Source organism: Sporobolomyces salmoneus (assembly GCF_050403485.1).
Source record: "Sporobolomyces salmoneus JCM6883 DNA, S_salmoneus_JCM6883_v1_ctg125, whole genome shotgun sequence".
In the NCBI taxonomy this organism is placed as follows: Eukaryota; Fungi; Basidiomycota; class Microbotryomycetes; order Sporidiobolales; family Sporidiobolaceae; genus Sporobolomyces; species Sporobolomyces salmoneus.
The window spans coordinates 758-10,966 of NW_027481038.1; the positions used below are offsets into that span (position 1 = coordinate 758).

At 52.2% G+C, this 10,209-nt stretch overlaps 5 protein-coding genes across 5 annotated transcripts; 1 reads left to right on the forward strand and 4 right to left on the reverse strand.

The window, feature by feature from the left end:
• Window positions 1–422: 422 nt before the first annotated feature.
• Window positions 423–1,901, reverse strand: JCM6883_005612 (uncharacterized protein; the record flags this gene model as incomplete). Its single annotated transcript, XM_076635636.1, has 6 exons — window positions 423–489; window positions 572–601; window positions 903–1,016; window positions 1,097–1,399; window positions 1,464–1,541; window positions 1,614–1,901. Coding segments are annotated over 6 exons (880 nt in total), but the record flags the coding sequence as incomplete, so codon positions are not given.
• Window positions 1,902–2,146: 245 nt separating this feature from the next.
• Window positions 2,147–5,194, reverse strand: JCM6883_005613 (uncharacterized protein; the record flags this gene model as incomplete). The annotated part of the gene is made up of 7 exons (XM_076635637.1): window positions 2,147–2,180; window positions 2,241–2,821; window positions 2,887–4,220; window positions 4,297–4,459; window positions 4,528–4,691; window positions 4,763–4,949; window positions 5,024–5,194. The coding sequence occupies 7 exons, from the start codon at window positions 5,192–5,194 to the stop codon at window positions 2,147–2,149; spliced, it is 2,634 nt and encodes an 877-aa protein (XP_076484378.1).
• Window positions 5,195–6,193: 999 nt separating this feature from the next.
• COX13 (cytochrome c oxidase subunit VIa) lies at window positions 6,194–6,996 on the forward strand (the record flags this gene model as incomplete). The annotated part of the gene is made up of 4 exons (XM_076635638.1): window positions 6,194–6,363; window positions 6,459–6,481; window positions 6,731–6,841; window positions 6,908–6,996. The coding sequence occupies 4 exons, from the start codon at window positions 6,194–6,196 to the stop codon at window positions 6,994–6,996; spliced, it is 393 nt and encodes a 130-aa protein (XP_076484379.1).
• A 543-nt stretch (window positions 6,997–7,539) lies between these two features.
• JCM6883_005615 (uncharacterized protein) lies at window positions 7,540–9,099 on the reverse strand (the record flags this gene model as incomplete). Its single annotated transcript, XM_076635639.1, has 2 exons — window positions 7,540–8,937; window positions 9,004–9,099. 2 exons carry the CDS (start codon window positions 9,097–9,099, stop codon window positions 7,540–7,542), a joined length of 1,494 nt encoding a protein of 497 aa, XP_076484380.1.
• Window positions 9,100–9,558: 459 nt separating this feature from the next.
• Window positions 9,559–9,977, reverse strand: JCM6883_005616 (uncharacterized protein; the record flags this gene model as incomplete). The annotated part of the gene is made up of 2 exons (XM_076635640.1): window positions 9,559–9,796; window positions 9,877–9,977. 2 exons carry the CDS (start codon window positions 9,975–9,977, stop codon window positions 9,559–9,561), a joined length of 339 nt encoding a protein of 112 aa, XP_076484381.1.
• Between the last annotated feature and the right edge of the window lie 232 nt (window positions 9,978–10,209).

Below are 10,209 nucleotides of genomic sequence, written 5' to 3' on the forward strand. Positions count from 1 at the left end.
TCGACGAGTGAAAGGTCAAACTGTCCTCTCGCTTGAAGTCTAGCATTCGACTGGAGAAGACGGGAAGAGTGTTACACTGGGGGGTGTTACGAATTCGAGAGTTGTCCCTAGAGGGGTGAAAAGAGATAGATCGGAAGGAGGGACGGGGAAAGAAGCCATGACAACGACAAGAAGATGATCGATTCATTCTGAGGTCCCGAGACTAACTCGACATCGACCCGTCGGACAACTGACTCCTACGTCTTCCTCGACTCCTACGTCTTCCACGGCTCGAGCCGTCGGCTTTGATGTCGCCTCCGAGCCACTGTTTGAACTGCGAAAAGTTGGGCTGTTCGCTGGGCGAATCTGCTGCGTGAGAGACATAAAGCGATACTGTGTCAGCGCATCATACGAAAGGAAAGTCGGACGAAGGCGGATCGTACCATGTCTGCCGCCCGATTTGTGGCTGAGGTTCCACAGAATCTCGAGTCCGTCTGAAGTCAAACCGGGCTGTTTCCACAACGCTCGGTCAATAATCGACGTATTGTGCGGAATTTCAAAGCAATTGAACGAGAGTGACGGAGACACTTACCAGAGCCCAGCTCGGAGGTAAGTCCTCCGCCTGACAATCGCGCAAGAACTCGAATAACCACTTGAGTTTGTCCAGGTTGTGATCTTTGTTTCTCTCCAAGCATTGTTGAAGTCTGGCATGAGCTTCCTTCGACCTTGAGGTGTCGTAGTGTGTGTCGCGGTACTTCTTGTAGCGTCTGGCAACATCGTCGAGCATCGTCTCGACTTCGGTTGGTCGTTGTTCAGGTGCCGTGCTCCCTCGTCTCGACACTGGGTCATACGGGGAGACCTCCTCAGTACCAAGTAATATGTCAGCCTGTAGCTCGGGCCTGACGATGTCACAGATGACTCACTCGTTGATGTCGAGCCGGGTCGTGATTCGCCGATTGTTCCGCTCGAGCGAACCTCTTCGGTTCCTCGTTCGAGGCGTCGTCTCCGAGAAGTTTGGCGAAGATCGGAGCATTGGGCTAACGTCATGTCGGCAGATCGCGAGTCAGCCATGATAGCCGTTCGCGAGGAAGCGAAGCGCAATTTTGAAAATGCTCACAAGATAGTGGTCTCCAACGATATAGACCGGTAAACCGCCATCTCGGGCTGCTTCGAAGACCGTCACGCATGCATGCAAAGAAGCCACAACTTGTCGACCGGTTTCCTCCGTGAAGTTCTTGCTGAAAACGTTTTTGACGAGCTGCTCGAGACGAGGATAGCGACGTCGCGTCGCGACTGAGAACTTCCCTTCTGTGAAAGTTGCCAACAGCGCTATACTTTCGCTGTTCAAAGCCTCGCGAGTGCGTGTGGTGGCAGTGACAGAGGGGAGAAAATTCCTGGAAAGATTTTCAAGATCGTTCGTCTGTAGCGACAGTGTGATATCAGCTCGGTCTTGCAGATAGTACCGACGGCACTGTATCACTCACTATGATTCCCTCTAACCAACTTTGTCCACTCTTTCGATGCGGACCAGGGAACGAACCTCTAACACGATCCTCCGAGGGCTGCGACGGGAAAGAGTCTGAATTCTAGACTTCGACGATCTGCTCATGATCCTGAAACTCCGCTGTACTTACGAAATCGTTCGAGTAGATATCAAGGGAAGGAACGCGTTGGAGTGAATTCATCCACCTCGTTCGTGTCCGGTCCGTTTGCTCCGGCCACCAAGACTCGTCACCCTCGAGGAGCATCGTAAAGCTTTTCCTCCAGTCGTCGATGGTGAAGAACGAACCAAAGCGAGTTTCAACCGCCGTTTTCCCATTGGCCGTCTCGTTCCCCGTCTTTTCCTTCAGCATTTCGATCAGTTGAGCTCCGGCGTTGTCGATCGCCTTCAGCAGGTCTTCGAACGAGTGTCCCGGACACATCTTTTCCAAGGGGAGAGGGAGAAGCGAGAGAGAAAGAGGAAGGAACTACTGACCAACAAAGTAGCACAGGGCGCACGAACACTGACGAGGCTCGTATCGAGAGGCGAAGCATCGAGCAGGGTTCCTATGAGGTCACTACTCTGCTCGCTTTGCAGGCGGGGCCTCGAGAAGGGGAACAGTCGGGACCTCGAGAAAGCGCGAACGTGAATAGGGGATAATTTCCACGACTTGGTCCGAGTTTCTACTCAATCAATGAGTCCCAACTGTTTCTGACGGAATCTGTAGATCGAAGAGTGTTCAGCGACTCGGACATCGAAGAGGCGAAAAGAGGAGACTCACCTCGAAAGCTTTTTCGGTTTTTCCTCGCTCGTCTCTGTACCGGCGGTTGCTGCAGGAGGCACAGCGGAAGGAGTTGCGGGTTTCTTCATATTGTCTTGAACGTCCTGTGTAACCTCCTTTGGCGGGTTGCGAGGTACTTCGATCACGGTCGGCACTCGGTCTTTCACCTGAGAGGAGACGACCTCTTTGATCGTCGGAGGAGCTTTCCCAGCAGTCCTCTCCCTCGAGTCACGACTCTTCGCATACTCTTCCCTCAGCGCGATCTCCTTCTCGCGTTCCTTGAGCTGCTCGTCCTCCGGTAGTGGTCTCCCCTCCACCAAAGCTTCCAGAGTTCTCCTCATTCGTTCTTCCTCGTCTGCCTCGAGATCTCCGACAGTTGTAGGGTTCGATGTTGAAGGAGCAGGACCGAGCATCGTATGAGAATTGGTGAGAGAAGGATCGGAAGCGAGGACGGAGGGAATGATGAGAGATGCCGATTCGAGGTGTTTGTTCGAAGTCCGGAATCGAGATGGTTTGCCGAGTGCAGCGGCGTGGGAGAGATGTGATGAGAGTGAATCGAGTGTCGCGTCAGCGGGAACCAGCTATATCGGGAGAAGATACTAGAATCAGTGACAAGTAACTTTGCGAAAATCGAGTTTCAACTTACCCCTTGTTCAGCGACGACATCTGCGAATGGACTCTCTTCACCGTTGTGATATCCTCCTAAGGGTCCTGTACCTCTTCCAGCTGCGAGACCTAGCCTCTGTCGATGATACTCTAGTGCGACTTCTCGTTGATGCAACGCCGCATCGACATCGAAATCTTCCTCATCAAACTCTTCCTCCTCTGAAGGGTACCAGTCTTCGTCGTCTTCGTCTTGATCCTCGTCGGGGGAGAGATGCGGGTCCTCTTCATCGGAAGAGAAGGGGATATCGGCGTATGAAACGGTTCCGTCGGGATTTCGAGGCTGAGAGGTCGAGGACGACGGGGAAGGTTTCGAAGAGAGCGAGATCGTATGTACCGGAGTGGGAAGACTGGTATCATGTGAGGGTACCGCCGAAGTCGACGAAGAGACGACTGGAGGTGAAATGATCTCCTTCCCTTTCCCCTTTCCTTTCGGTGCTTCCTCCTGCTCCTCCTTCTTCTCCATCATATCCTCCTTCATCTTCCTAAATCGACTGACCTTCTTTGGTTTCTCTCCATCGACCGAAGACTGTCCGGGCGGAGTCGGCTTTCGAAGAGGTTTCTCGACAACGAGATCCTTGATCGGTCGAACGAATTCTTCCTTCTTCTTCTCTTCGCTTGATGACGAGGCCACCGTGTTCTGCTCTTCGGAAGGTTCGGGGGTAGGTCCCATCCCGAGTATGATCGGTTGCTTCTTCGGAGTTCCTTCTCGAGTGGGGACTTGATCGTCCGGGACGGGGAGATCGAAAGCGACTGACTTCCTCAAGCTAGGAGCAGGAGACGAGGCACGAGAGGCTGGACGGGATAGAGAAGGCTTGAGAGGGGATTTTGGGGGTTGGCTAACCGCGGTCGGACGAAGGGGAGGAGAAGAAGGAGCGCGAATAGTCGAGGTCGAGGTAGGAGCTGAGGGTTTGTTATTCGTTGCTGGAGCTGGTACGAGAGAGTTCGATGGTCGTTTCTGCTTCGATTTGGATAAGAATCCAGCCGAGAATCCTGCGAAAGCTCCTCCCTCTTTGACCTTTTGTTCGGGTTTCTTCGGTTCTTTCGCCTCTTTGGCTTCTTCCTCCTTGATCAACTTCGCCTGTTCTTCACGATCCTGCTCTTCTGCTTTCTTGCGTTCGATCTCCTCCTCTGCTTCGAGTTCGTCGAGAATCGCTCGGACGTCGAGTTGTGGTCCATCGTGAGAAGGGAAAGAAGGAATAGGATCGCTCGACTGAGCTGGCGCTGCCGTCGTTGGAGGAGAAGTGGCGGATGATGTAGATGTGACAGGTTTGGGGGGCGGCAAGGAGGAAGAGGCCGAGGGAGAATTGAGGGGACCTGGCACCGTCGAACGAACGAGAGATTGATCTAGATCAGCCTGAGATGAGGTAGTACAGCGGCAGAGGTAACGTACGAACAACTTGCTTTCCGCCTTTCTTGACCAAGTATCTCATGGGTTTCTTCTTCGTAGCGTCTGCAGAATTCGAGGAAGAAGACGTTGCAGCCGGGCTCGCTTCGGGTTCTGGGGGAAGGTCTTCTCGAATATCGAATATTGGTAGACCGTCTTCATTGATGACCTGGTGGGTTTCAAGAGAAGCGGTCAGCGCGTCGTTGACCTTGTCAGAGAACGAGATTTGCGACTCACCTCTCCCCTCTCGTTGACGGTCCAGTCTTCGTCTTCTCCCAACCCTAGAGCAGCTCCACCACTGTTCTTCTTTCCTGATAGTCGTTCTTCCTCCCTCTCCTTCTTGAGATCCGCTTCGAGCGCAACGATTTCCGAATTCAACTCTTTGATTTTCGCGAATGTTTCTGGTAACCTCGATAAGGCTTTCGGTCAGCTTGATCACGTATACCCTGAAAGTACCATAAGAGTTACTCGCCCGTTCTCAATCGTTCAGCTTCTTCCCTAGCCTGTTTCGCACTCCTCAAGACTGAACGAGGTTCTCCAACCTCCTTCTCCTTTCCTTTCCCCGCGTCGGTAGACTCCTCAGATACTGGTAGAGTCTGTGTGATATCGTTCGTATGAACTAATTGACCAGGGAAGAAAGCAAGAGGTCCGAAAGGAATCTGTTTCGAGATGAAGCGGAATCAACGTCCAGTCAGCGCTCCCCTCGAGCGAGCCGAGCTGAGAGAGCACTCACGTATGCATTCCAGGTAGGCTCGTCCGTGAACGTTCCGAGTTTGTGGGAGAGTTTGGAAAATTGATCAACTTGGGAGTGGAGGAGAGAAACTTGAGTTTTGAGCGTCGAGAGTCGGGTGAGAGTAGGTGAGAGCGATGGTAGAGTTAGTGGTCGTAGGTTCGGGTCGCTCATGCTGAACCGGAGATGATGTGAGAGGGAAAGAGCTCAAGAAACTTTCGTTCGCTTCTTTGCCCTCAACCACTCACTCGCTCTCTGAAGTCGACAATCTGGAGGATCCGGACAGACCCATCTGGCCTGATGGTCGGCATTCGACCATTCTTAGACGCTTGCTCCGTCCGATTGCTGTCTCTCCACTGGTTCAAAAGCTTTTCCTCGAAGCTTTCGACCGCTTCTTTCAAGCTTCGTCTCTCTAATGCAGGTCTCCGGAGGTTGACACAATCCGATACAACAGAGCTGTTACTCTATATCGTCGCCTGCGTTTCAACTCGTTATATTCGAGGTAGCTGTTGCAGTTGTTTCTGTCGGGTTTTCTCCTTTCCCTCCTGTGCGACCAGTCTGACTCTTTCGACCAAGACCAGCGAGTCAGATGCGCTCAGTATTCACACCGTCTAGCCTTCGGCAGACCTTCGGGAGTCGCACGGCAGAAGTCTGGTCAAAGAAGCCCTCGTTTCCTCATTTTCGATTCTGAAATTGCCAGCCTTCCAGTCCTCCCTCCCAGTCCGTCCGCCTCGAAGGCATCCCTAACCCTATCTTGATGTGATATGAGCCACGTGGGTCCGTACAGACCTTCAGTATCCCGCTGCACGCGACAGGGAAGCCCGACCGGAGCTTCATGCGAAGGGAAGAAGGAGTCGAATTCCCCACGCTGACTACGGAGCTTATCTGAACAATAGGAGAGCATACCAAGTACACAGTAGAGTAGGTCCTAACGTAGCCAGAGCTGGGAGCAGGAGCGGACGTTCGACAGAGAGCAAGAACGAAGAATGAGAGCAAAGAAGCAGTGGGGAAGACCGCAAAGAGAATACGAGCGCGAGTCGGGGAGCTAACGAGCATCAAGTATTGATCTATGGTCTGTTTCAGGTCGAGCGAGTGTGTCGTCGAGAAGAGAGCCGTTCCCATCCAATCCGAAGAACCTCTCGCTTCTTCCCACATTTCATCATCTCGCCCATCATGCTCCGACCTGCGTTCCGAACCCTTCTCCGCCAAGTCGCCCCCGCGCAACGCCGTACGATCGCGAACGAAGCTTCGTTGAACGCCGGAGCCGAGACTGAATTCATCAAGTCGCGCAAGGCCGTCGAGGACCACGCTGGACACTCTGCTGAATTATGGAGGAAGATCACGTAAGCTCTCTTGACACTCTGTAGTACTCTCGGGCCTAGCGGATGATAGTCCTCTCCTGAAGTTGTTGCTGACCTCTGATCGCTTCTCTTTCTAGCTACTACGTCGCTTTCCCTGCTGGTTAGTCTAGATCACTATGAAGGGTTATTATCGAAGATCTTGAACGAGCTACAGGGTAACGGAGATCTGAGTTGGAGATGAGAAACAAGCGGGAGTAGGAGGGAGCTCTCTCGTCCTCGAGACGAAGCTCTAGAAGGACGGCTAGAAGCCAGCAAAGTCAGCTGTGTCAGATCGGGGGCTTCAGAGAAACTTGGCAATCCGAGTGGTGAGGAGAGCGGAGTTCTGATCAATTGTCTCTTTCGCGAGTAGTTATCGTCGGTCTCCTCAACGCCAAGTCGATGGCTGATGAGCACGAAGCCCATCTCGAACATATCAAGCACGAGAACGGTGGTGAACTTCCTCCCCGTATCAAGTATCCTTGTAAGCGACTTCCTTCTGCATTTCGAAATTTCGGTAATCGCTCATGCAGGGTTCTTCTTCGCTTAGACTTCAACAAGCGTGAGAAGGACATGCCCTGGCCTTCGAACAAGACCTTGTTCTGGAACGACAAGGTTCAAGTCCCTCTTGATGATTAAAATACCTTATAATTCGGTAGAAAGGCAGGAGGGGGGGGGAAAAGCGGAGAGTTGGTTCTCGTGCTTGGTGCAATCATGTGATGTTATGTCTCTCGTCTCATTGGGCCGTTACGTACAGATCAAAGATCGAGACAGTCACAAGAGGCTCGCACTGGCAGGGATGAACCGATTTGACTCGGAATGGGCTTCCTTCCTCTCTCTCTCATCGCTCACCTCTCCCTCCCGATTCTCTCACTATCTCTCCAGTACTGAATGAGGACGAAAGTCTACCGTTCATTCGCCAGCGAGGAGAACTTGGATCACAAACTCGAAAGGTAAACACGTGTAGGCAAAATCAACTTTTCTCGCTCGAGCGCACGAACCACTCCTTTTCCCGGCTCGGATCCACCAATCGAGCTCCAGTATCTCAGAATCCGTTACTTCGACCGCTTCCGACCTAGAGTCCGCGTGCCGCTTCAGCTTTTGTTCCCATCGCACATTTCGCAGCGTCCACGATGAGGCTCGTTCTACAACGACAATAGACTACGAGTCAGTGACTCGACTTTAGAAGAGAGAGTGAGTAGTTCTCACATCGTAGGTGCAACGAAGACAGCGCCATTCGCTCGACGAAGAAAACGAAGATGGTCCAGCGATCGCTCCTCCTCCTCCTCCCCAACTCTGATTCGACGACCCAATTCCCAAATCCCTCTTCTTTTCCGTCTCCCCCTCTTCCTCCTGCTTCGCTTTCTCCCGTTCTCGCCTCAGGAAAGCTTCCTTCCTCTCGAATTTCATCCGTTCCTCCTCCTTTTCCTTCCTTCGTTTCTCTTTGAGATCTTGTTCCCTCAACAATCGTTTCCCCAGTAATTTCTTCTGGAACGTCAAGTATTGATCGAGTTCGAATCGGAAGTGGTCTCGTTGAGAGTGGGAGGCATCAAAGAGGTTTGAGATATCGGAGGGGAGAGTTGGATGCTCGAGAGAGAGGGAATCGTCAGAAGTGTCGGGCGAGGAATTCAAGTTACGGTGACGCTTCTTTGTCAGCTTGCGGAGGGTCGAAGTGGAAGAAGACGACGCTTGAGAGGCTTTGGAAGAGGTCGATTTCTTCGAAAGAGTCGAAGCTTTGACCAATTTCGAAGGTTTTCGATCCAGATCGTCCTTGAAGGAAACTGCTTTGACTTTACCCTTCCCTTTGTCGACCGAAGTCTTCGCTCGAGGAACGGCAACGGAAGGTTTCGATTCCTCCGAAGACGAAGCGAGTTGATCCTCCTCCTCGGAAGACGAATCTTTCTTCACCGCTTTCCCTTTCCCTTTCCCTTTTCCCTTATCGACCCTCTTCCCTTTCCTCGTTGTCGCTACAGGTTTCTTCACCAAGACAACAGGTTTCTTTCCAAACTTTGCTCCTCCAACCGCGACTTTCGATTTCGATTTTCCCAACTTTTCCCCTTTTTCTCCCTCACTATCACTCGAAGAAGGGGGTTCAATCGCTCTCTTCTTCGTCGTCGGAGCTCCCACTTTCCTCCCACTCTTATCCTTCTTGACGACTTTGACTTCAGGTTCGGATTCGGAGGAGGAGGATGAGCTCGATTTCGTGAAATCTTTTCGTTTCTTCTTCCCTTTCTCTCCTCCTACCGCCGCTTTCTGTTTCGCTTTCGCTTTCGCTGTACTCTTGTCATCGTGTTTGTCGAGAGTGAGTGGGAATCGTAGCTTGATCCCTCCTCCTCCCGTTCCCGTCGTCGTTTGACCCGTCGTCGAGGAAGGACCCGCTATAGCTCCTCCTCCTCCTGATCCATTCGACTTCGAACTCGTTCCCGCTGTAGCTGAGTTCTGTTTAGACTTAGCTGGGGACGCCTTGAGCTTTTGTTCGACTTGTTGCTGTTGTAATGGGTTCGAGAAGAACTGAGTTGTAGATTTCTTCTTCTTCGGTTTCCCGTTCGCTCCTTCATCCTTGGACGCACTCGATACAGCCTTGAAGTTTTCACCCCAATTCAGTCGAACGCTCTACGGACAACTGAGAGAGAGCGAGAAACTCACCTTTGTTGATGAAGATTTCCTCTTCTTGATTGAACCGTCCAATTCGTCTGAATCTTCCCCTGATGACTCGATCAGTGGCTTCCTAGTACCCGACATGTTGCCCTCTGTCACGCGAGACGTGATGTGGAAATTGAGAGATGGGTAGAGGAAGGGAGAAAGAGGCGCGTGCAGTTTTGAGGGAAAAGGGAATCGCGAAACAAGGGGATTGAGCGATGAGGTTCCTCTCGAGCGAGTTCTCTCGAGGACAACCTAAGAGAATGGATGGGTACAGCGAGAGAAGAGATTACCATGTGATTTCGAGCGATCGATTAGATGAGGAGGTGGAGAAATGAGCGGAAGTAAGGAAAGGGAGGAGGGTCACAGACAGAGAGGGAGACGAGAGACAGAGCACCACAATGAGAAAAGAGAGAGGATGGGTTATAGTACACCAGAGTAGAGAGTAGAGTATAGGGGTGAGAGAGACTAGAAGAAAGAGAAAAAACACAAAAAATCCCTCCTTCGACGACCTTTTTTTTCGGTTAATGCCATTAAATTCGATCCATACGCTTCCCTCGATTAAGCGGAAGTACCTTCAGCAGCGCCATTCGAAGTCGTCGCGGCTTGAGCTTGCCAATCGCTCATTTCCTGATCCAAACTCTCTACGGTAGCGGCCGGTCGATCTCCTTCACGTCCTCCTCCTTGTCTACCTCCTCGACGTCCACGTCCTCCTCCTCGTCCTCCTCCTCCACCTCGACGAGGGCCGGAGGAGTGACGAGGTTGTTGAACGGCGGCTCCCGAGGCGGCGGAAACAGTACTAAAAAAAAAGGAGAAAAAGACGGGTCAGGGAATCTTCTCGAATGAGAAGAGAGGAGAGAAGAGAAGAAAGGGACTAACGCAGAGGCAGCGGGAGGAGCGAGTCGTTGAGTGAGGGAAGCGGCGGGACCGGTAGGAGTTCGAGCGGTACGGGAAGGGTCGACAATGATTTCAACTTTCATGGGTCGTTCTGTTCGGAGGTGAGTAGAGAGGGAGAGAGAGGCGGGGGGAGGGCGAGAAGTGAAGAGGAGGGAGGGAGGGCGAAGGAGAAGAGAAAGAAAGAGGAGGCAAATCAAGTTTGTGTCAGAAAGTTTGATTCGGGAGATTTTCGGTTCTGTTGCGTTTTCGGTCACTCGAGAGAATCGCTCCACCAAACGAGGATCGTAGGGCGGAGCAGACGAGATCCCCCCCCCC